This window comes from Athene cunicularia (assembly GCF_003259725.1).
Source record: "Athene cunicularia isolate RWA chromosome 2 unlocalized genomic scaffold, athCun1 chr2_part1, whole genome shotgun sequence".
In the NCBI taxonomy this organism is placed as follows: domain Eukaryota; kingdom Metazoa; phylum Chordata; class Aves; order Strigiformes; family Strigidae; genus Athene; species Athene cunicularia.
Genome location: NW_020799095.1, coordinates 78402714 through 78429812, shown reverse-complemented (window position 1 = coordinate 78429812; position 27099 = coordinate 78402714). Strand labels below are relative to the sequence as shown.

Below are 27099 nucleotides of genomic sequence, written 5' to 3'. Positions count from 1 at the left end.
ACATTATTGCTCTTTTCCCTCAGATAATTTTTTTACCTCCTGAAAGCTGACATCCCTGAGAAACAAGAGGGTTTTGAGTTATTACTGACTTTCAGAAACATCTTAAACAGCTTGATTTCTTCATACTCCATTCATATTTTAGCTCAATTTTTTTCATCCTAAAATGTTTACTTTTATTTTTATCAAATCAGATACATTTTGTTTAATGCATGAATGGCTAACACATTCTTCTTAGTGATCAAATCATACTTTGTGCAATATTTGCACTTATGACAAAGTCAGTAAAGGCATGTAAGTAAACCTCAAAATACAGCAAATTATAATCTCTGTGGCTGGTATCACAGAACATGAAGTCTTGCCAGGGGAATACCAGCCCTTTTTACTTCAAAGAAAATATTAATTGGAGCATAGCCACCTCTATTTGATCATCTGAGGAATGAAAACTATATTGTTTGTCTAATTTGCACATGCATATATAATTTCTTTTTCTGAGGTGCTGAAATAGTTCTCTGCATGGCAAGAAGAGCCAGGGTATGGCTTAGAAGCACTTACCATGCAACAGCTGGAGGAAGCTCTGAGAAGTGAGCATCGAGGGGTTCCATATTACCTTAGTCTGACTCTATGTCTTAATAACTAACAGATAAAGGCAACTATCCCTTATATTCTCAGTGACATAGTTCTATGCTTTAGATCAGGAAAGACTGTGTTTTTTACACACAAAGGACAAAAAAGTCTTGGATATTTTAAGGTTACCTGGCTTTGTTGGAAGGCCTCACTAAATATTCTTCCACAATGAATCCCGAAAGATTATACAAAATATGTCCTTTCTTATTCTTCATATAGGGAGCAGAGGTATTGAAACTTGGACACATCTGAAAAACAGTATGCATTTTAAAAGCAGTGGTGTTACACTAAGCCATATTTTTACGTTGATTTTACAGCACTGCTTTTAAACTGGATTTGTCTTTCTCAGCTTTGATAACTTTTCAACAAATTATGTACGGTTTTATATTTAAGACATCTCAAATTATTGTGTCACCTACATATTAGAACAACCTTTGATTTCTCTTGCAACTCAGATTTGTTTTCTAAATGTATATATAGTAAGTTTAGAAAGGTTTACAACGAGAAAGGCAAGACTGCTATCCACTTCTTGTGCCTGAGAAGAAACACAAAAAAGGCACCAGATGAATACGAGAAGAATACAAAATTCTAATTAATGCACTATGCTTCTAAACATTTCATTGATGGACTGCAGAGAAGAATAAATGAATATGTTTTCTAATGATTCATGGGATATTCTTGAAACCAAAGAAAAGGAGACAAACGATGACCAGATATGTTGAAAATTTTATAAAGTACTTTACGTATAGAAACAGAAAAATTTTAATGCTTGTTTGATATCTCAAGCCCATGCAAATTTCACTCTCATAGATTCTAATTTTCCATAGCTCACAGATACAGGTTCTGCCTTCACTGTCAAGTGACTTGTCTGCTTTGAGCTTTCATGGTTAACAAGCCTCTCCCTATGTGAGTTCCCACACCCACTTTATTTAAGCTTCTCTTAAGTATATATCTCACTAGTATTAGAGGCAAATTTGTTCCTTGCCCAGCAAAGTAAAAAATTAATTTATTCCTTCCACTTTTCCCCAAACTGTCTTTCTATACTTCACATGCAAGTCTTACTCTAAATATTTCTATCTGTATGAAGGAGAGAATTTATTTGATAGAAAGGTCTCATCCAGGGAAATTTATTTGTCACTTCAGACAGTTTCACATTCTTGTTTATTACTCAACATCAGAGCAAGTCAGCAGGAAAACACACTAGCCAAGAAGGCCAGAAATCATTATCTTTTCTCAAAATCCTTTCTTTCCTTAAAGGATGTTTTATTTTCAAATACACAATCCAAATCAAAATTAAAGTCTCATTCATGTGTCAATTCCCTTGTAGCTTCTATCAGCTAGTGGCACCTGTTCTTCCCATTTGAAAGTAGACTTCCAGATACTACGGAAGTGTTATGTTTTGACCTTATTTTACATGAGATTTTTGTAAGCAAAGTCCAAAGTGACCAGCAGGTTGAGGGAGGGGATCCTCCCCCTCTACTCTGGCCTCATAAGACCCCACCTGCAGTGCTGTGTCCAGCTGTGGAGCCCCCAGTATAAGAAGGAGTGGGTCCAGAGGAGGCCACAATGTTGATCAGGGTGCTGGAGCACATCCCCTATGAGGACAGGCTGAGAGAGTTGGGGTTGTTCATCCTGCAGAAGAGAAGGCTCCGGGGAGACCTTATAGCAGCCTTCCAGTACTTAAAGGGGCTACAGGAAAGATGGGGAGGGACTCTTTATCTGGGAGTGTGGTGATAGGACAAGGGGTAATGGTTTTAAACTGAAAAATGATAGATTTAGATTAGATCTAAGGAATAAATTCTTTCCTATGAGTGTGGTGAAACACAGGATCAGGTTGCCCAGAGAAGCTGTGGCTGCCCCCTCCCTGGCAGTGTTCAAGGCCAGGTTGGACGGGGCTTTGAGCAACCTGATCCAGTGGAAGGTGTCCCTGCCCATGGCAGGGGGGTTGGAACTAGGTGGCCTTTAAGGTCCCTTCCAAGCCAAACCATTCTAAGATTCTACAAGATATTTCAAGCAATATTCAGCCATCTCCGATTCCTGTTATTATGGATCAATCTACAGTAATTTCTAGTGCATAGACACCTACACAGACACTTATAGATACATCAGAACTGTGCAAGCTCTTTCCCTGAAGACTTCAGAATATGTGGGCCAAACATTAGATGAAACAGAAGGAAATCTCCAATTGTAACAAAGCCAGTGCTCTGAGGGTTTATTTCCTCATCCCTTTCTCTAGACCTTCAAAAAGAGTTAAGGTATTACATGTAATATACACACACGTATTTTTTACATACATAAAATTACATACCTCTTGTTCAGACACACATCCACATGAATCCTGGGGTGATGTAGATTCCATCTGCCAACATGAATTATTTTTTCTAATGGGAATAAACATAACAATAGGAACAATCATTAAATAAAAGGAATATATTACTTAACAGAAGAAATCCACAGAGTAATGAAAAAATCTGGCATCTTGAACACCTTCTTAGCATTTTATCACAGTGGCAGCTATGTCTGAAACCACATCAATTTTACTCATTTGTATCAAAGTAGATTCACCAAAAAATGTTTATATACGTAAAGCAGCAAATGAGCTGCATGCCTTGTGTTTGCAGCAACAATATAAGCAAAGCATTCCTAAATTTGGAAATCTGTAATACTTCCTAACAAATGTTGCCATTATTGTCTAACATTCTAATTGGAAGTCTGTCACAGACTTTTAAGGGATTTGGATTAGACCTTTAACAATTAAGCCTATTTATGTAATTTGCCTGGATGCCAGTTCCTTCATCAGAACAGATTTGTCATGAACCTCATGCTGACAAGAAAAGCTTAGGATAGTCCACATTACACAGACCAAAAAAAAATATAGAATTTACAATATTTACAATTTATTGTTAAAGAAGTAATTACATTATTCACTGTTACCCTTGTTTTGAATGCATGCATGTGTGGTCCCAGCCAGAGAAATATCTCAGTAGAATCTGAGAAAGGTTTCCTAGATTATCATCTTCAGTGCTGATCAAAGTGGGCCATAGCAGGAAAATTAAAAGACGGGGGAAAAAAAAGGAAAAAAGAAACATTGTGAAACATCTTGATATGTCTATTTCTATTAACTTTGAGGTTCAAGAATTGACATGTTTATCAAAAAATTAAAGAACTATAAAATCTGTGCAATAAGAAACATACCAAAACAGCAAAATTAGATAATTTCAAAAACTATATCTGAACATGTAAAGAAAATTCAATCCAATTATGGCTAAACAACTCTCAGCCATCTTTCTCTTTATAAACATGTATTCTTAGCTGTTAGCATGGTTTAACTGTTTTTATATTTCATTTATAAATTCAAACAGCATCCTGTTATGTTTATGAAGATATCTGGACTTATATCCAGTAGAAAAAGTGATCCGTATGTGATATGCACTTGATGCAGAATAGTTCAGAGCTGAGCTATAGATATTGTACATTAAAAATAAATAAATAAATCTAGTTGGTTTCAAAGAAGAACATATAGAAACCAGAGGGCACCAGGCTTTGTTAGTACTGTGTGACACTTTCAGACCTGAAGATTATTTTGAGGAAACACCTTCAGACATAAGCAATTAGTTAAAATGAAGCCTGCAAGGGCTTGTTTAAATACACTTGTGCATTTACATATAAATGGCCATATCGATATGGTATTGAAACATTACACAGTTCAAACTGCTCCAGAGTCTTTGCCCTTTCCTCCAGAAAATCTTTCGCACAGTGATTTTCTAATTTTATCTCTTCTATAAAAATATACTAACATCTGAAAAAAATAAACAGGTATTGTAAAAAGTAACCTATTATTCTTCCTAGAATACAAGTGAGAACTCAAGGGTAAAGGTCCCAGAACCCTGGATACTGATGTTGATGGATGAGTCCTTTACCTAAAGAAGGATTCTGCATTGTCATAAAGTCTTGGTGTCAGCTTGAGAGAAGGATAATCAATAGCCAGTGGCTTCACACTAAACAAGGCCATCGCCAGTGCAACGAAGAGGACAGGCAGCAGAGCATTTGACAGACTTCCTCTCCAGTCTCGCCTAGCATGGTGAAACCTCTTCATCAGAAAGGCAACAATCTGTGCGAGAACAAGATGGGCTCCACACACACTTGAGGCCCCCGTAAATGAGATATCTGAGTAAGACAAAAAACCCCAACCTCTTAACAGACAAGAAAAATCAAATTAAACTTTCATGTGCTACATTTTCAAATATAGAATATAATAGTCTTTTTGACAGAAAAAAAACCCCAAAACTACATAAAGGTACAATGTTCTCCTGGATGGAATAATATAACCTTCCCCAAGTATAATTAACTCTTCCTTTAAGGGAAAACAGATATTCAGCTAACAAATTCTAGCTTCCTGTACACAGCTAAAGGTGTACTGAACACCTGTTTTCTCACGGTCTTTGCACTGGTACAACCATTCCTTGTTCATTGCCACCTTTTCTTCCAGACAAATTACTATGACAAACATGGCCTGTATTAGCACTAAGGTCTTGAACCACCTCAAGTAAAATCAGAAGCAACTTCTCCATAGGGATTTCAATAGAATAACTTCAGAGTATGTAATACAGCATCATAGATGCTAGAGACATGGATTGTCATTAAAGTATTCCATTCATTTCTCTGCTCATACAGGACTGATAAAATTTTCTAATGTGATAGTTAATGCAGTTTACATAATCCTAGCTCACGGGCTGTCCCTCGCATTCCCATGGGAGTGTGTCCACATTTTATTAACACCTCACCAATTACACATTTTCCTGATACACTTTCCCTTAATTTCATTTTATGTTCCTTGTTAGACAACCATGAATGACACCAATCACTGTGCATTTTAAACCTTAAAATCACATTTTAAACCTTAATGCCTTCTAGTTATTGTGCAGGCTATTACCAGCTCCTCTGACTTTGTGGCCTTGCCAGACTGAACATGCTTCAGCCTCTTTTCTTCCTTATAACTTATCAGTGCCTGGTAGATTTACTACCACAGATATTTGTACTGTAGCAGGACTGAACAGTATGTTTGTCATAGTCCTCAAAGATATATTTTATGATCCCTTCTGATTTGTCTCTTACTACTTTCCCTTCTATAAACAGAGACCACTCTAAGCAGCATTTCCATGTTACATTTGAACAACTACTTGTATGGGACCTTTCAAGTAACCTCAAATTAATAGTTTTTCACTCAGCACAGGTTTTTTTCTGGTTTACTAGAATTTAATCCTACAAGAGAGAGATGTGGGATAAATATGGGGGAAAAATAAATAGAAAAAAAAGTTGAACTTCTGACAGAGTGGCCATTGAGCAAAACATCTCAAATTCTGTAATCTACAACTGGACTATGAATTATAAACTTATGATTTTTCATATTAAAGATTATGTGTATTTTGCCATGAAAAAATATAATCAAGTAGACATACTGTGGGAGATTGTGGCTTTTAGGGTTTGGGCCTACACAAAAGGAGGAAGTCAAATGAAATAAGGCTTCATGGTGACACAATACCTCGTGTGGACTTCTCAAGGCTAAGACTTTTGGAAAAAGATGAATATCGTATCCACCTCCAAGAACAGAAAAAAAGGAGGTTCCAGGTAAATATAGGTTAATTGTCCTCAGTCTCTGAGAAGGTTACAGACCAAATCCTCCAGAAAACAGCACCCAGGATATGAAAACCAAGAAATGACTGGGAATAGGCCACATGGACTTGGTAGGGTTGAACTGTGCCATCTGAGAGCTCACCAAGAATACAGGACTGGTTTGGTGATTGAAGGAAGAGCAGTGGGTGCTGTTTACTTTGACTTAAAGCCTGTGACATGGTGTCCCACAGTGTCCTCAGAGTAAATAGGGTGAGGAGGATTACAAGGACTGTTGGCCGGACTGCCAGGCACCACACTGTGGGCTGTGAGCATCTGACCCAACTGAGGAGGCAGCTGGCTATTAGAGCTGTCCCTCAGGGGCACTGATGAGGAAAAATGCTCACTAACAGTACTTTTTAACATACACTTGCGCACACCTGCACCTGGAGGGGATCCACACTCTTTGGAGGCATCTGCAGGTCAGGCACTAAGGAGAAGGAGAACCTCCTGACAGCAGGAGCAGCTCTCCAGCAGCACCCAGGGACCCCAGTGGCACCAGGGAGCAAAGTCTCTGCTCAGGGAAAGGACGAGAAGCAACAGGCACCAGCTGGAACATGGGAAAATCTGACTTAACATATCAGGAGAATAAATTTCATTGTGAGGATGAAAACCAAAACTCAAGACCAGACTGGACACAGCACTGAGTAACCTGCTCTTACTTGACCGGCTCTTCCAACCTTAATATTCTCTGAATCTATCAGATTTCTATTAACTCTAAGTAATTAATTTTGGTTTTATTTCTGGGGAAAAATACTTCCAGTATTTACTCTTTTAATTCCACATCTGAATAAATTTTCTTTTTTTTCCACAAAAATCCCATAGAACAGAAATACTCTTTTAGCAGTTCTAATCACAGCCATATCTTGCTAATTTGACAGCTAACACAAATGGGATTTAGGATTTCAAATCTCTGTGAAGACAAAAAGTAGCTACAAAATTCAGATCCTGGTTCAGCATCCAAGTACCCAAACCAAGAATGGTTACTTTTTGGGCTTGGAACATGTTTTTTCTATAAATAGGGCTAGTAGGAGAAGACAATCTTAGTAGAAGAACTTTCTTTTCAAGCAAACTTCTTAGGAATGTATTAAAATCTTTGAACTATTATGTCAAGACTTTCAGTAGTTGACTCAGTACAGAAATGGAAATACTTGGAAGCAGAACAATTTTCAAGGAATGAGTGTTTACAATAAAACAGATCCTTAAGTGTTTCCAGCTGAGCATCCCTGAAATTATAAAATATACTATCTCTCATTTATCAAAGTAGCGAAATGCCAGAAAAAGAGCATAGAATGAGATATTTGTTATAGTCCCAAACCTGTTCATAGATTATAAACATGAAATATGACTGAAAGATGCTTCAAAATATTTGTCCCTTTGAATCTCAGAAAGAGGAGTATGACACCTACTTTCTGGGGGCAGAAAAGGAAATCAAAGCTGTCATTCATTCTTTTTTCTTGACAAATGGAGCAAAGAGATATGATAACAAATTAATTCAGGTTGCAATAAGAAGAGAAACTGTCATCCTGAATAAAAATAATTGTCCATTTTGTCTAATATCCTCTTACTCCATATTTCTAATACTGGCCAGGCAAGATACATCACAAGAAGATGCAATAAGCTGTTCTATTAAAAGTATGTTTACCTCAAGCACTTATTATTTTTTTAAATTATTTGTCTTCTCTAAAAATAGTATATATTATTTAAAATTCTTATTGACAAAGGTGTCAAAAGTCTTTCTGAATCATCTTAAATTTCAGTCTTTGTGACCTTGAATTCTGTCATTCATTTGTGTTTCAGGTAAGCACCAAAAAGTCTTCTTTATCTGTTTTGAATTTATTCTATTTGATGGTATCGGATATGCTCTTAAATCTTGCTTTAGGAAGCAGGTTATGGAAGTTTCCAATCTATCTGCTGCATAAATAATCTCAACCTTTCAGTATCCTCTTATGAAAATCTTTATAGTCCTAATCAGCCTCACCACTTGCCTCAAGTCTCCTTATATTACCGCTGTATCAGTCTCAAGATATATTGCGTTCAATGTGGCTGTCAGATGTGGAAACACTACTGATTTATACAACAGCATTATGCATTCTTGTACTGATCTGCTTGTCTTCCTTATGCATCATACCATTTTGTCTGACTGCAACCACACTGTGAAAAGTAGCTTGCATTGGTCTTTCCATAATTGACTCAAAATGGCTTTCAAGATGCCCAAGGTATTAAATAACTTTCTTTTTTTTTAAAAAAAAAAAAATACTATTCCTGTGTACACTTGCCATTTAATCTTTCATGTTTCTTAATCCTACATGCATAGTCTAATTTAATTTTCTTTTAACTAGAGCCTACAGAATTAATTTTTCTTCATAAAGCTTGTAAGTAATTCACCATCTACATTTGGTATGTATGTCAGGAGGCATAAAAGCAGCACACATTTATGGGGGAACAGTTTCTGATTACCACTGATAATCATAAAGACTAGAAGACAGGACCAGCTGACCTCTCTGTTATGAAGTCAATTTTTATGCAGAAAGCTTATGGAAATATTCTCATTAATAATTTAGATCATAAAATTAAAAATCTGACCTAACTGTTAGAAGCTATCTTGACTTATGATTGCAATTATCCACAAGAAGTGCAATTATGTTCACAATTAAGTTGTACTTCCCAATTCATCCAGACTCTCCTCTGTATCATCGAAAAGATTTTTGCTGCTTTCCAATTCATATAGCTAATATCAGATACAGAAAAACAGAGCAGAGGTCCTAAAATTTGCGAACCAAGATTTTGAAAAACCTTACCTATAGACTGCTTTAGAACTAGGAGCAGAACCAAATATTGTAAAAGACTAACTGGATATTAAGTGGTGTTTTTCTCCCCTTTTTTTTCTAGAAAATTATGTAATTCTAAACATTTTTCATAGTATAATAAAATATGGAAATTCGCTATGCAGTGGATATGTTAACAGCCAGGAGGAGACAATTTCAATTCTGCTTTTGTCATTTTGGCATTTAGACAAATTATTTAGAGGAGGTTCAGATTTAGCAAGATAATCCTGGAACTAAAATAGCTTGGCAAAACAGTTGAGCTAGCTCACATAAAACTGGTTGCATTTGGAAGTAGTATACATTTAATAGCTTATCGGAAATTCTGTGTCAACAAGTAGTTCTAAGCTGAGCTACTGATCTGACATGATTTTGTATTTCAACATATGCCATGCTAGCACAGGGACAGTGCTAGCCCACCCATCTGTGCACATAATTCCATTACAAAGTATAAAAGTGTCCTTTCTTTACTCATTATAAAAACAATATTGATTTTGTTTCTAGAAGGATTTTGAGAACTAATTTTTATGTAGGGCATTTGAATAAAAGGCACTTTGACAGTGGGAGATATAAAGGGAAGCCTCTAGTCTGTGTTTCATACTAGGACAGATTCTTGCTTATATGTAATTGGGATGTGAGCTGTCTCCATACAGAGCTGGTCAGAAAAATCTATATTTTGGAGGGAATTTCACAAAATAAATTCCCTTCTGGCATTTTTAGATATAAATCCCCCCTTTTCTCCTTAGAATATTTTAAATTTTAAGGATTGTGAATATTTCTTCTAAAAAGTTGATTCAAATTGTTTCCATTTTAGGAATTTCCTGTCCAGAAAAGCAAAACTTCAGCAAAATTTACAGTTCCTCCTCCCTCCCTCATACATAATGCTCAATCCAATTAACTGACATGTTCTCACAGGACAACATTGGAGTTTTTAATTAAAAATTCAGGTTTCTGAACCCAGATTCCAGAGTGGTATTCTTTATGGGCCTGAAGATCTTTGAGACAGAGCAGTAGAAATCTATGTAAATGTAGAGTTCATCAGTAACATGAACATATTTTAAAGCCAAATCACTGATCTCTGTCACTCCACAATCTTGCAGAGAATCCCTTTCACAACTCTCATCTCCCAAGCCCTTTTCCTCAAGCCAGACAGTTGATCAATCAGAGGATTTCCTTCCCTTAACTAAGACGTTCTTATTAGTCAAGATTCGACATGTTTAGTATTTTAGCACCCTGAAGACCACTGAAAGGACAGCATGAAGTACGTAACTGATTCCTATTGGAAAAATCAAGAAAGAACAAACATAACCAGAAAAATGTGTTCAACAGTCTCACCAAAAAAACCCCAACACCCAAATCCCACAGCCCAAGAAATTTTCCATAGAAGAACTACCAGAAAGCTTATAAAGTAGCCTCTTTAAGCTCTTTATTGTTGCATTTCCCAGAGAAATGCGTATGAACAAAAGTTAATTTGTAAGCAAGAAGCTTAGGAAAAGAATGGGGCAAACTTAATTCCAAATACCCATCCTCTATTTAAAAGAAATAAATTCTCAAGTAAGGTCTAAACATAGCAGCTATGATCTACACACAGCAATGTGTAAGAGGCTGAATGAAAGATACAGCCATGTAAAATGCTGTTGTGCAGAATGAAAAGTGTAAAACATGCAGGAGTTAGAGGACAACAAGCACTCATCCATAAAATCATTTTCTTCACTCTTTCTTCCTACATTGTTATCAATCAGTTACAGAGCTGCATCCAAGCAACAGTGTTTGATCCTGGTCATCACTGTTTGCATCCAGGATTTTCATTCAGGTTTGTTGCAGGTGGTAAACACATTGTATGGACTCACATAAAGCAAATAATTAAATAACAATGGAATATACTTTGCTAGTATCCACCAGAGAAAAGGAAAGAAACAAGACAGTGTTAGTCTTTTATTTTAGATTTGCACAAAGCACTACAGCAAAATCTGAAAAATATATAGTGCAACACACAATACACGTCAATATGTTAACAAATAAATGAGCTGCAGTCTTTTTTTGTTGTTGCTGGGAGAGAAGGAACTGTTAAAATGAGGAATATTCCAGTCATGATTTCACATGAAATATGACTGATATAAACACTTTAAGCACCAATCTAAAATACTCCACTTCTCTTGCACATTGATGCACCTTAACCCTACCTTCCAGGGATAGCTTTGGGACGGCTAACTAGTAAACTGAGAAATAATTAAAACCAGGACATTTTTGGGTACTGAATAACCCAACTGAATAAAATACATTATAGTTAGCAAAATAGCAAACTAAATAGAATACATTATCTAGATTCTCAACCATTCATTAAATGGATATATTGCCTTTGCTGAGATGGGCTAAGCAGTTAGAGATGAAAATGTGGAATCATAACTTCAACACTGCAGACATCTCTGCAGAAAATGATCACCCCAAAAAGAATGATTCCTGGGCCCCACCATCTTCAAATTTTGTGCAGATTACTAGGTGAACTCGAACAGGGTCCATCTGAATCTAACTCTTCCTACAGCAGTCCAGCATCAGAGTATGCTGCTGCAAATATCTACAAAACAGTCAGGACATTTTTAGTGTAAGGAAGAATCCAACTCAAGGCATTTGCTCACTCCTTCCAGACCTACCATAGCCTCATCCACATTACAAACATCATCCTTTAAGAACTTGCGTTTTTTCAAAGTTAGAACATACTATTACCTGTATTATAGAAATAGGTGAGCACCACTGAATGCAAACCAAATGTTTCTTAGCAATTATTCAAATCAGATAAAAACTAAAAAGTTAGATCCCAATTTTCCCTTCCTTTACATCTTCACAGACATCCATGACTATTTATAGTAGACAATATAATTCTATCACATTAAGTATTAATTTAGGTATCTGTAATGCCTGTACAAGATACAACGAAAGTAAACCAGCCTCTTGAATACATACAACTAATACTGAAATACATGTTGAATTTCCTGTTTTAACCTTCTACTTAATGCAAGAATACCCAGTCTCATATGACTGCAAAAATCCATTTAGCTTTGTCATTGTTCATATCAAAAATAACAGAAAATTCTCTAAAAGTATAAATGCCACATCATGCAACAACACCCCATGTGCAGTAACAGATAAGAATTTTAGAACAGGTGTGCATCACAGCCACTCTATTTTAAGGGTAAATTTGGGGAAGGAAAAGAGTCCATATGACATTTAGCAAGTAAATACATTAGTTAGAAAGCCAGTGAACTGAGACCTCTGCTTTTAATTTATGAACCTGATTTATAATCTTACTTTCCCAAACCTATTTGCCTGTTTTATCTACTCATTGCATTCAGCCTTAAAACTAGACTTCAAGCTGTTCAAAGGTAGTGAGAACCTGCATTTCTTATCCTTACTATTAGTCCATAGTGTTTCTGGAACAACAGGGTTTGACTTTAGATTGGATTTCCAAGGTACCGCTCTAATATAATAAATTATAATAGCCACCTCAATAGCTAGGAAAAAAACAACACCCTAGTTGCAGCTGAAGTGTTAGCTGATGTCAAAACACCACTTGTTTTTATTACTATGAAAATGGGTAGACATGTATCCGTAACAGACTCAGCTGAGTCACTTATTTTGGAAGGGTTTTAGTGAATGGTACAAGCCCCTAGTCCAGTTATAAAAGCACTATTATAACTTTCAATGAAGGGAATTTTCTAGTACAAAATAGTCAGTTTTCTTCCCTTCTCCAGTCAGAAGCACAGAAATAACGCACAAGCATAAAGAAATGGGAAACAATGGTATTGCCTTCCTATCCATTACCCTACAGACCCAAAAGAGAAATTAAAGGATTGTTACACTGACAGCCAAGCTGATTTGATGAATGGCCATCTAAACTAGTCTGGTCCTGATGGAAGAGAAGGACACATTGCTCAATGCATTGTTTCCATAATTCACAAATATAGGGTTGCATTGCTTTCTACGGCTGTGACTTTCAGTGTCTAATACAATGTCTGTTGTTACATTTCCATGTTTTCTTCAACTTCGCCTTGGTTTATATCTCTTTCCTATATTTAACTTGGGGTTCCGGACTAGCCTAAACCATATTGCAAAAGAAGTCAGAATTAAGCACCAAGTATTTTTTACTTTTGTATGGAGAACTCTTTCATGGCCAGAGCACTTTCATCATGATGAGATGGGCATATTCTCTGGAAACAAATTAAAGACAAATATTCAGCCAGGTGGACACAATCCTATCGTTCCCTGAAAAGGAAAATGACTGTAATTTTGGGAGTCTTAATTCTCTGATTCTGAGTTTCTGCATGATTAACTTGCAACATTAACAAATATGCTAATTTCAATTTCCAGGAGATAATTTTCCAAACAGATATGCTTTTATTGTAGTATTATCTCTCCTGCTGTGATGCACCTGCAATTAATTGCCACGTGGAGGAGGGGACAAGAGGAGGAACAGTTGAAAAACAGACACACAATAGTGGCTACAAAATGGAGGCCTATTTGCAACTTCTGTCTGTATTCTTTAAAAGTATAAAAGCAGAGAAGTAGTCTGTCTGAATTGCCAAAAAAAGATCCCAGCTGATTTAATGTATATTTATATATATTCATCCATATCTACCTCAGACTTTGTAGAGAGAAAGAATACATTTGTACATGCACACATCCATTGGATGGATATCCTTCTGTGCTAGAACATACCCTCTTATTACAATAAGCGGCTCACTTTTTGAGATTGGTTCCTTTTCTTTGAAGTGTAAAGCTATTAGAATTCCACCCACTGAATTCAGCCTGTAGACTCAGGTTACAACATTCCAAGATTGAATCCAATGTAGACAATAGGGCAACAACCCAGAGTACTTTTGCTGTGGTTGGTGAAAATTTGGTGAGCAATACAATCTGAATGTTCTCTCTACCACAGCACTTAACATTAAGTGTGGGACTTAATGCTGTTAGTATTTTCAGACTAGACAGATTATACGTATAGCAAGGGTTGAAGGTGTCCTCAAGTACTTCCCACTGATAACTTGCTTCCCAGAACGGGGACTAAATTTGTAGCTGTCCAGTTTTGTTCTGCAGATGACTTGTTATGCAGCTGCTCAGTTTGTAGTGAGTGGCCTTTGGAGGCGCTGTATAAAGCACTCTGGAACAAGCCTCCTGCAATTGCTTAGAAAAAACTCAGACAACAAATGGAGCAAAACTGTTCAGCAGGACCAAGATTTCACCTTGACAGATAAGGACATTCTTAGCCACTTTCACTTTTACAATTTGTGCAAGTATTAGTTTAATATGAACAAAGTATTTGGTCTAAAATATTGCAATTTCCATAATCAAGAATATTTTTAGACACTATCTCTACTGGAGTTATTCTATTAACAATAAAATCATATCAGAGTTTGTTCAGGGAAACAATTCAAAACTGAAAAATGACTGAGTTCTGCAGAAGGCATGTTTTATTCAGACCCACAGCTATAGCAAACAATTGAAAACTGTATTTGATGAATAATCTCTTTCCTCAGGCATTCTGGTATCTCATAAATAGTGGTATTAAACAGCTACAAGAATCTTGATTAAGAGAACCAATTGATCCATTTTTTCTAATGCCTCCAATGGATATGGTAACCTAAATAAACTGCAGAATACATCAAGAGACAGAAAGGGAAAAAAATTATATGGATAAAAATTATATAGATAAAATTCCAACATCAGGTCTGCATATCATAAGGTCCCACATATACTTCAAATGACGAATTAACTGGCAACTGTCTAATATACAAATCCTGTCAAGGTCTTAACCTGTGACATATAGAAGTTTATCGCATGAGCACTTTGCAAAAAGTGCAGTCCTAAGTGCTGATCTCTCAGCACACTGCTTTTTTATTGAATCTACTTTGGATGTTGACCCTGCAACTCCTGAAACAGTTTTTTGTTACCTTTGCGAAATGAAAACCTTGTAGTCCTGCAGAATGTTGCTAGTATCAAGAAAACAGATGTGTGACTATTGATAATGTCTTTCTGGACTTTTGTAATACACAAAAGATATGTTTTAGTGACAGAGCAGAGACAACAATTTCACTAAAGGAGATACTTTTGAGAAAGTACAGGACACATGAAAATCCAATTTCATGCAGAAGTATCAACCTCAGCCTTGCTAGCAGAAGATGTGTGCCACACCTTCTACATACATAGGCTAATTGTTCATTAGATGAAGCAAGATGTTAAGAAGGGTCCATGAATCCCCTTCCCTGGTCATTGTTCAATTTTAGAATAAAAATTAAATATACTTAGTCTTTAGAAGTATTTCTTCCAAAAACTGACCGTTTACATCGTTACCTACATAATTGAAGCTAAAGTATCTGTATTTGCTGGTGCAACAGCATTAACAAAGCAAAGTTATGTTTTAAAATATTTGTGTGCATGTGTGTACATACACATACACTATCTTAATCTATAAAAATATATACACATATAGGCATACTTGGAAAAAAATTTTGTAAAATATATACTCCATTTTTAAGCTAAAACAAGGCAAGGAAACATCAGAATTTACTTTGTATATGAAACCTAAAGACTAGTTATTGATAACAAATATTTTCTGATACCTTTTATAACTTTGCATAGGCCTCATTATGAGGGAGAGAAATAATCAGTTCATCTTGAACATGAGAAGGAAATGCTATCTTTGGAAAACTCCAACTACTGAGCAACAGAAAGAGCATAAGCCAATAAGGATTTCACTATTTAAGCTAGAAAGAAAACATTACTACAGGCATAGCAAAAGCTGCATTAGTGTTACACCAGGCAACCCATCACTGCTGTTACATCAGGCAACCCATTGCTGTTTAACTTTTAGTTGCTTTTCAGAAAACAGATGATTACATAAGCCACATACTGAACACAGATTTTTGAAGATGTTGCAAATGTGAAAAAAAAGTTAAATACATCCAAAAGGTGTAATCAGGTAATTCTCAACAACAATAACTGAACACAGGAATACTGTCTGCAAGATCTCATTTGTTCTCTGAGCAAGAGTTCTCTTATATATATATTATTTTTTTTTTTTTACTTTTTTGGGGGGTAAAGTTTACTTAAGAATCATTAGAACATGAAATAGAAGACAAGCAATCCTGCAGAGTAGAGAACAAGACTCCTGAATATTTTATTAAAAGACAGGATTTTAAAGATACCAGGAAAGATCATAAAGGCTGCCAATACAACAGTTGCAAACAGGTAAAAGGTAACAGCCTCAACAAAATACAGGAACTAAAAGAAAACAACAGAAAATGCTGGAGCACAAAGGAAAAGTTGGAGAAAGAGAGACAGAAGGGAGCACTAACAAGTCTGAGAGAAAACAAAGCCTGTATGAACATATATACTGTTAAGAAGACATCAAAGAAGGGCTTATAGTCAAGACATAAGAGCTACACAGCTGAGATGATTTGGTAGCTTGGTTTTCAAGATGTTAAGGAAGTTCACAATAGATAAATAAAACATTCTTAGTGCTCCCACAACTATCTGTATCTTTTGTCCTTCAGCTCTAAGAAATATCTGAGCATAGTGGATGAGCTTCCAAGCTATTTCATTTCTGAAACAAGCACTATTAATAACTAATATAACAAACAATCTAGATTATGACAAAGGCAAGGCAGCGGGTTGTTGGAAAGAGCAGGTTCAAAATATTCTCAAACATCCACATCAGGCAGCAAGAGCTGAGTGTTGTTAATATCAAATACAATTTTCTGTTTAGAAGGCATTTGAGATATGTAGAAATTCAATATATAGTCATCACCATCAAAAGTTACATGCCTATCAGTTCTGGTGACTCTCAACTTCATAAAAAAGTCTCTAATGTTTCTGTTTCTTCTAAGCAGGATAGAAAAAGCATCAACTCTTCCATCATAAGATGAAGTGATGCAACAACTTTCCTCCTTTGTTTTCAATTAGTTAGAAACTGGAAATACTCAGTAAACTTCAAACCACAATCTGAAGTCTATATCTATATGGATAGCACGACACATTTCTTCAAACATACCTTTCAGTCTAAATGAGATACGTACATTTTAAGAACAAGTAAAAATACCAAAATACACAGTGAAGGAAAGCAGCTAAGTCACACAGGTGATCTTTTATGGAATCAACTCAATTCCACCAGCAGAACACATTCATAAGCAATTAATATGATTTTCAAAATAGAAACTTCAGAAGGGGTTACTGTTCTTTTCTCTGGTGCTCTAGCACTTGCAGAAAACTATAGTCTTTTTACAATTAAAAGCCCTTTTTGTCAGGTGCTTTACTAACCACTTTTTTCTCTAGAGCTGAAGGGAACAAAAAGCATCTGTAAAAAAAGCAGGCAGGATTAATTTCTTTCATTTGCCAGCATTTAGGAGATGAATGTGAAGATAAAGAGGTGGAGAACAGGAAGTGGATCAGCTTCTTGGCATTGTAAGAGTATCTCCCTTTACTAGAAAATAGCTGGTTTTCCATTTTTCTGATAGCCCTCTGATGTCTGAACCTGTCTAACAAAGAGCCCAAGATGTCCATATTGTAGATGAAAAGTGGAAAAGGACCAGGCAGCAACCACAAGGAAAGCAACTGGTAAGGAAAATGTCTGGATGAGAGAAGAAAGTGGTGGGTGAAATGAGCGAAACACATTTGAGGTAAGTGGAAGAATCTGATCACTTTCAGAAGGATAGAAGGAATTAGTTATGCACTTACTGAGAAAACAAAGTTATGTAAACCTTAAACAAATTCGAGGATCTTATTTTTGAGACCACATATCTTTTTGTGACTGCTGAAAGGTAACATTATAAAGATTCTCCATTCTCATTCCATGCTTCAGAGAATGCTGAAAGGGTGACAAAAAGAAAAGGAAGCAAGACTTCAGCTTGAAGAGTAGAAAGCTAAATAACTGGAAGAGGTGAAGTTCTCCACATATGCTAGAATCACAAGATTTCCTGCAAGAAACTAATTAAAACAAAAATTAAAAAGCTGAAAGAAAATATAACGTATCCAAGATTTTTAGACCAGCTGTCCTGATATTTCTTTTTTGGGGTCTAGTGATTAATTTCAGTGGCAGTGTCTTCTACACTATTAGTCTACCAGAAGACGGAAACGTATGCTATATTTTTTCCTTAGCAATAGTTGTCAAAAATTTGAAAATTTTAACATCGGTCTTCATGTCAGCAGCCACTTCTAAACCTATCCACTGCTACTTATTGCCCATAGTTTTCAGAAATCAAGCTACATTTTGCAAGGTGGAGCACTGAAATCACTCTTATAGGCTTTATGTTAATTCTACACGGAAAAGGAAGCAGGGAGTTCCACTTGAAAACTGACACTGTGATATAACTTCAAACATAACAAATATTCTGTCAACCCTTATTTCATAAATACAGGGAACTCAATTTTTCATAATGGATTAAAAGCTTCTCTCTAGGAACAGAAGAAACCACTTGATCACCTATCAACAGACATCAAATTCCACTCCATTACCCATGTGCAGAAATCAATAACACCTTTTACTGTAGCATTATTTTCTGCAAAGGCCTCAGATTTGTGTCGAATACACCAGGAGAGGGAACATACTTTGCTGGATAGACTAACTCCAAATGTTAAACAGTCTCTAGAAGTGCCTGCCTTTAGCTTCCAGCTATTTGTTTCTCCTATTTCTTCCTTTATTCCATTTATAACTTCTGCCCTTGTAAAAGTTAGAATTATATCTTAATATATAGTATTCTTCATGCAGAAAAAAAATTTGGGCTTTTCTTTTTTTTTTTTTTTTTTTCTTTTTATAAACTACATTAACTGAGCCCTGATAGTGACTTTAAAAGGACTTCACCTCCAATCTCCAATATTAATTCTTCTCTGTTTCCGTGCCAAATGCTCAAATTTTTGTTAGACATTCAAACTTAAAAAGATGGACACAAAAGTTGTACATAGTATTGTAGCATCAGTCTCATTAATTTTGTACTGATAGTCAAAATGACCTCTTCACGTCCTTTTGTACATTAAATTGAAACATAAATCATCTTAAACATACTGTCTGTCTTAAAATGTTTTTTCACCAGGATTAGTAGGTAACTTTCAAAGTCAGTGTTTTTTGCAGGATATTACTTCCCATCACATAGATTTGCCGAGCATTTGGCTTAATTAAAACACACTTTATTTAGAATAAATTCAGTTTTTCAAGTGATCTAACTCATTCTTTAGGACTGGTCGGACTCATTACCAATCTATCATTCCCTTGCAGCAGTCTTTTCTTTTTTTTTCATAAGCAAATTTTAATTTACTTTAGTATCACTGATGAAAATAATCAAAAAGCAGAGTTGAAACCCAGTGAAAATTCACCGAAAGCTCTTCAGTTTGATGTTTTACTACTGATGACTGCTTTTTGCCAACTACAATTTCTTAATTAAATTATCTTTCAGATGTGTTTTATAAGTACTGTATACTGTTGATCTCTTAAATCCTAATAGGAACAATGTCATATTTTGCCCAGTATCCTTCAAAATGGCTAACACTAGCTGCTTCAGAGAAAGATTTAAGCAACCATAAAAATTAGTTGTTCATCAACCTGCTTCTACTCCAACACTTCCAGTGACTAACTTATCCAAGAATTTCAAAGACATATAAGCTTTAACAGCACTTCTGTTACTATAGCTATTCATATTATTTATACACTAATAATCACTCTTTGGCTTTTAAGAACATATTACTACAACCTTAGTCTCCATAACATTTTATGGTAATGAATTTCAAAAGTTATGTATCACTGTGTGCAAAATATAATTTTATTCATTTTGAATATTCTACAGTTTAGTTCAATTATATCTCAGGTTCAAACAGTATTTTACTGTCAGAAGAAATTAGATCCAAAGTTGGTACCTCTCAAACATTTCTAAGATGTAGAATACTACAAAATTATTTTTTCTGTCTCTTTAGCAAGATATCTGAATATCTTAATTCTGCAGTATTGGTCCCTTAACAATCCAATGAGTCCACTCTCTAGCCTATTGCCTGTTTTTGCACAAGATCAGAAAATTTGTTCATGGTTAACTAGTCACCCCTTAAGACATGCTCTCAGCTCTCCTGATTATTTGTGTACATATACTGCCTGCTGTAGCTTATGATAATTTTATTGGACTCCATAGAGATAGTTTCTCCATTTTCTCAAGGCTATTTGGCTCCAATGATCTTGTCATGCAGTCATTGCAAGCTCAGTCTAACCTTTCTTTCTGCATGCTCTGTATACAGCTACAAAACAATAACCATCAGTTGTGTGTCCTAGCTGTGTATAAATTAATTATGGACATCTGTATTATAATATATGCATGTATTATGGCTGCACAGATAGGCATTCCCTAACTTAAAAAGAAAGTGTTAACTGTTCTCACCAAAAGGTGAGTTTTATTCCAAGCTTTTTTTGTTGGAACAAAACTAAAAATTGTGAGTACACCTTCCACAAAGGAAATTTAAACCACTTGAAATTACAGAGTGTACTTTGTATCTTTAAAGTTACCAATATTAGAATTGTTATAATTAATTAATGGACTGCTACTTACCTGTAAAAATTGAATTTAGAAAGGGTCAAATAATTCCAAGTTTATTTTACATTATTGTGGTGTGTTAACCCTGGCCAGTAGCTAAGCACCGCACAGCTGCTCGCTCATGCTCCCCCTCTTCCAGGTGGATGGAGGAGAGAATAGGAAGAGAGATAGCAAGAAAACTTGTGGGCCAAGATAAAGACAGTTTAAGAAGTGAAGGGAAAAAGAAAAAAAAAATCACAACCAAAACCAAGTGATGCAAATGTACCACTCACCACCTCCCACCAGTAGACTGATGCTCAGCCAGCCTGGTAGAAATTGTTACTGCTTCAGAAAAACCCTCCCCTTAGTTTTTATTTCTGAACATGACACTATACGGCACTGGATAACTCTGGTCAATTTGGCTCAGCTGTCCATGTCATGTCCTCTCTCAGCTTCTTGTTCAGCCCCAGCCTACTCACTGCAGGGTGGTGGGGCAGAATGGAAAAAGAGAAAGCCTGGACACTGCAAGTACTCTTCAACAATAGCCAAAACACTGCTGTGTTATCAACATTGCTTTAGTCACAAATCCAAACCAGAACACCATAAGGGCTGCTGTGAAGAAAATTAACTCCATTACAGCCAGACCCAGTACAATAAGACTGTAAAATATAACTAAAAAATATCAAACTCCAACTTCAGTGAGATACTGTCGTATTTTGCTGAAGTAATGTCTATTGACTGTCTTTGGCATTGGTCATCATCCTAAATCATGTACTGATTTTTTTCTGTTTCATTTGAGAGAACATACACACCACCCCACTACACCTCCTGGTCTGGGAAACAAGAGACAACATTTTGTTTTCTATACCATTCTGACACCTCAAGGGCTTAGTATCTGTAAAAGATAGCCAATACCCCTGTTTGTGCTCAGATCCGTGCTTTGTCAAAGTAGCTCTCTAGTCCAAATTCTTTTACCAATCAAATAGCAGCATCCTGTGATCGTCTGAATAACCCAGCTGTTTGCTCTAGGGGGTTTTGAAAATTCATTTGACTACTTTGAAAACAGAAAGTTTGACTGCCTTTGAATCTGCTTTCAAAGACAAAATTATACAGGTCAAGCTATTGCCCATGGAGTATTCCAGTTAGCTTTGACAATGATAGATACCTTTCATGACCATTTCCCAGATCCCTTATGCCTACACTTCACAACTGTCCTTAATGATGAATGACAGTCATCTGAAATGAATGACAATTTTCCAGTACTCTCATCCCCAAAGAAATGGCATTATCATCACATTTTCTTGCTATAATTTATCAGACTGAAAAATACAGAGTGTCTGATTACTAGATTCTTTATAATATGTAATAACTTGAACAAATACTAATCTATGGGTTTGGAAATGCAGATGATAAAAAAAATATGAAGTTGTAAGGTACAGTATACTCTGCTTTTATTACTTTAGGAACTGCAAATCTTACTCTTTAATGAAAATGTAATGTGGAGAAGACAGATTGTTTTGATCTGAAATAGGTTCAGATATCCTACCTGAGCCTTGAAGAAATACACAACTGATTGTTATAAAATAAAGCAATATTCAAAGCTGTATTTTGAATGGAAGTCTTGTTCTTGCCACTCATCGGAGTGGATATTTTATTTGCTTAGTGAGGTGGGGTTTTTTCTATATAGTTACACCTTCACTGATTCAACAGGGACTGAGTCCAGCAAAAAGACCCTCTGGAAAAAGTCATCCAGTCAAGTTTTCACTTTGTGAGGAAAAGTCTAATCTTGGGCCACAATTCTTGGCACTGATTACTCATTACTGGCAGATCCAACTGAATTTATCTGAACAAATAACACAAGCTTGGTTCAAAATTATTGTTTCTGTTACTGTAGTAATGAAGTTCCTCAGCCACACACCAGGACCTCCCAGTTCCTGAGTTCTATAGAAACAAACCAAAAAGGAGCTGGATATAGAACAAGTTGTTCGACATCTAATCGAAGACAACTATAGTCTAGATATAAATCATCAAATGGACAGGAACATAGTAAGTATAGAAGCATGAGAATCCCAGGAACAATGAGAAAATATTGATGAGCTTAGTAGGCATTGTTATTAGAGAACTTGAGTCTTGCATTTTGCAAGGTATCACATTAGTGACCCCTAAGAAGAGTTTTTAAGGAGAACAAGTTTTCTAAGACTTCAGAAATGTTATCAAGGGCCTCCTCCCAGGCATGCATGGCAGGAAAATAGAAATCACAAAGGAACTTGCTTTAAAACAAACATGTAAGGGAACCTGAAATAACATGCCACTTGAGAGGACAAATGATCTTCTATCATGGGGGACAACAGCTTTTATAGATTTATATATATTTATTTTTATATATATATATATGTGTGTGTATATATATAAATATATGTGCATGAATGGAGATGAATACACCTTTCTAATATTTAGCCATTGTCAGTATGAGTCAAAAGGGTAATTAAATGCCAGGGACTGGTAGGAAGCAACATGTTAATGCTGATGCAATGAGAGAATGCTTGTGTGCGTCAGCACACATAGAAGGTTAGGAAGATGAATGTGAAATGATACAGAGGTGAACCACAGTAGACAAAAACCTACTACCCAAGGCAGATCATGTCACATGCACAAGAAAAGGGTTACCAGGTGGTAGCAGGCAGTATTCTCCATTTGTTTGTGCATTCCTCAACTTTGGGAGCTTTGTGCATGTTTATCGTTGCGTTTATGATCTTTATAAATCCGGCTGCTTCAGGAGGTACCTAATTTTCTACTTACAGGCTGATTCAGCACCGTTTGTATGGTCCAGGTGTGCTGCCTGTGGAGCATATGGCATCTTATCTGAGTCCTGCAGTAGCTTCAGAAACACCTTTGGTGAAATAGGAAAAAAAAAATTTAGAATCCATTTTCTAAAAAATATATATATATATATATATATATACACACACACACACACACACACACACACACACACACTAAATCATCCAGATTGTCAGATATTAGTAGCCACCCTGCTGGAATATGACTATAAAATTAGTCAAGCTCTCCAGTGGAGGACTCCTGGGGATAAGGGGAAAGGAATAAATGGAAATAGATGTAAAAGCAGTGTTAGCCCATGCACAATACTATCTGCAAAGGTTTTTTCAATGGACTGGCTTCCCTTGATTAACATTTTATGCTCTTAGGTTGTGTTATATGTTAGAACTCAGTTACCACAGTTTTTGCCAAGGGCTTATTGACAGCTTCAAGTCTCTTCTGATACTCTAACTAGAAATATGAGGAACAACTGAAACTACTACCAAAAAGTGCAACCAGTACAACTAAATCTAATGTACAAACTCCTACAGAACTGAGAATGCGCAGAGCTCTGGGAAGTGTCTGTAAGTTTACATAACTGTGTGGGTAACAATGCTATTGAAAGGTCTTCCAAGGGCAATGCAATCATCAGGCACAGTCAACATAAACAAAGTCCTGTCTAACTAATACTGTTGAGAGGACTGGGCAACAATGTGTGTTTTGAAGCAAAACCATTAACATGCATTACCCAAATTTGAAGAAGATGATAGGAACCTCTTACTTAAAATCAACATGGGAAAAACTAAAATGATTTTTTTAAAAGTAACAACCTAAAAATCTGCACTAGAGTAAAATTGTAAGGGTTGAATCTTCCTAAACAACGAGACACACATCAGAAGGGAATTAAAGATAACATTTAAGAAAAACAGCAGAAATCACCAATTTTATAATCATGAGAAGTATTTCAATGATATATACACTTTGCCAAACATAGATTTATGTTTGACCTACTACTTCTTGCTTAATCTTGTTTCACAGTTCTGTCCACATGTAGTCCTTTGAATTTCATAGAGATGTATTTCATTTATCAGTCCCTCAGCCATGCAGAAGCTTAGAACAGCTTTCATAGTAAGCTGGCTATTAACACTCACCTCACTCTTATAAGCTCAAATGAAAAAAAGAAAAAAAAATAAATTTCAAATCTTAACCTGAATTTCAATTTAAACAGAGATGTCGGAAATTCAGATAAAAAGAAAAATTAACAGAAAATATAGCTACCATGAGCATCTCTAACTGAATAGCAAAAGTACAAATTTTGATTTCTCTTGATGAAAGCCTTCTCTTGCTTTCTCTTCTCTGTTTGGGTTGAGCTGCAACGTGGATTATAATCACAGCATGGCTTTCAGAAATCATTAAGAAACTATTTATTTCTTCTCACAAAATAACCTGATATCAGCTATAACAAAAAATTCCTTGTTTCCAAGGAGCTCATACAATAAACAATAAAAAACAGTCAATCTGAAGTACTTTATAGTTGGGGAAAGATATTTCTTGACTTGCTAAGGTCTGACTGTTACTCTTAGTCAATATAATTGCTATTTAACAGTGGTTATTCATTGCATTTGTTACCTGCCAATTTGCAGGGAACACCTTTGGCCATTAACAACCACAAGGCCAGAAGAAATTAATAACACCTGACATTTCTCTATTAGACCCTGGAGGGAGATCATGACTGCCCAAAGCCACATTCTAATTTATTTCCTTGGACCTGCTTGCTGATGGCTCCTCTGCACACCAATGTTGTCAAGCAAACCAAACTAAACTGAACCAACTAAAACCACAAAGGAACTGCTCCTCTCTGGCTAGAATGATGGCTACGCTACAACATGTTGCCTACTCAGTTCAGTGTCGGAATTCCTGCTGGGGTTGCAAATAGATATTTTCTTCTTTAATCACATTATGTCACTTGCAGAGAGGATGTAACTATGCCTTAAAAAAAAAAAAAAAAAACAAAACAAAACCAATAAACACTTTTCTAATATGTACTGTGTCTACTGCTGTTTCACTGACACAGCTATTCTGATACAGCTATAAAGGCAGAAGGCCACCTGCATTGCCCTGTCAAACCCATAGTATCCAAGCAGCTCTCAAACATCCCGTTAAGAATAGGAATTATTAGGGACCATATGGTACAGAAGAAATTACAATTTATCTAATGTTGCACAGGATATTGTAGGCAGAAGTAGTATTGACCTAAGAATGTTATTAGCAGAGTAAATACCCTCCAAGACACATATATCTGGAAAAGTCAGCATTAGACGCCATGAGAGAGACACAATGTGTTCTTGCCATACCCAAAAGACTGGATAAATTCAACAAAAGAAGGTGTCCTCTAGATGTCAGTAGAGCATCCCTTTCCCTACCTGCCTTAGCAATTCCTGCTTAAATTCTACTTTGGCTAGCACATCCATCTCTGACCAAGGACTTGTCTAGATGGCTGGCTGTAGGGGAACCTGAGGACATAGACATCTGCACCCCCTCTAAGCTGTACTAGGCAGCTACTCCCTGATTTCTTCCTGATTGCTTCTTTGGGACAGCATCATAAAAACAAGCCTGGTTCACTCATACAGTGGCACAGTATCCTTGACCACTGCAGAGTGTGGGGACCCTGTCACACCTTCGTTATAAATACACAGTATGAAACACACCTTCACCTGAAAGGAAAAAGTGCAGAAAACCAAAGTGGCTGAAAGAAAGAGAAAGAGAAGGGGGAAAAAACCCAGCCAACACCCACAGACAGTCCTTTATCATCCAAAACCACTGATATTTTAGCAACATTTATGGACTCTACTACATTTTCTATTCACGTTGGGTTTATATTTTCTTCCCAGCAGTACATGCTCAGTATAGCCTTCTGTAGCTACAGCCATGTTTCACTAAGCAGAATGATGCAGAAGCAATCTATTCACTGTGGATGACTGTTGACTGAGGAACTTTCGCAGGCAGGTCAATGGTTATCCACTAAACAGAAACTCTTCTGACTGTCAAACTTAGATGCACACCCAGAGATGAGACAGACACTTGACATATCTCAGTCACAGGAAAAAAAAACAGTATGCTTTCTAGGAAAGTGCTTAAAATAGGTAAGGAATAGCATGGCTTATTTCCAGCACTTGCCCCTGTGAGCTTACTCCATGCCCAGTACCTTGGCCACTCCTGGGGGTGGAGAGAGCAGGTAGTCATGCTGGCTGTTGAGGAGGACTGCCTTACTTGCAAGCAACAGCCAATGCCCTGTTTAATTCAAAATACCAGATTGTCAATAGGTATAAGCAAGTGCTGTTTCCCTCTAGGAAAATATTCTGGCCAGCTGACAGTTCTACAGTGCAACAGACCAATATGATTGTGCCATTACTAGATGATGTTAGACACTAAACAAAACTGCATCTCACTAGAAGCTACATAGTGTTTTAAGAGTGAAATATTTCAAGGACATATGTGGCTTTCTCTGGAAAGTCTTGGAGCAAACTCTTTGGTCATTTTAAGGAAGAGAATTTAAAGTAGGACTCCACTAACAGGTATTTTGACACATCTTATTTCGAAAAGATGTTTCAATGGTTTTGTTCCCT

General features: G+C 36.3%; 1 protein-coding gene across 3 annotated transcripts in view; it reads right to left on the bottom strand.

Moving 5' to 3' along the window:
* ABCA13 (ATP binding cassette subfamily A member 13) overlaps positions 1-27099 on the bottom strand; it is a 202381-nt gene that overhangs the window by 72439 nt on the left and 102843 nt on the right. The window contains exons 41-45 of one of the 3 annotated variants that reach the window (XM_026843090.1): positions 23456-23546; positions 4545-4791; positions 3559-3648; positions 2933-3005; positions 754-872 (exon numbers count right to left, since the gene is read on the bottom strand). In XM_026843090.1, coding sequence (XP_026698891.1) covers positions 754-872; positions 2933-3005; positions 3559-3648; positions 4545-4791; positions 23456-23546 — 620 coding nt within the window. Of the gene's footprint in view, positions 1-753; positions 873-2926; positions 3006-3552; positions 3649-4544; positions 4792-23455; positions 23547-27099 lie in introns of those variants that run through there. The other 2 variants (XM_026843091.1, XM_026843092.1) reach the window with 2 other exon arrangements.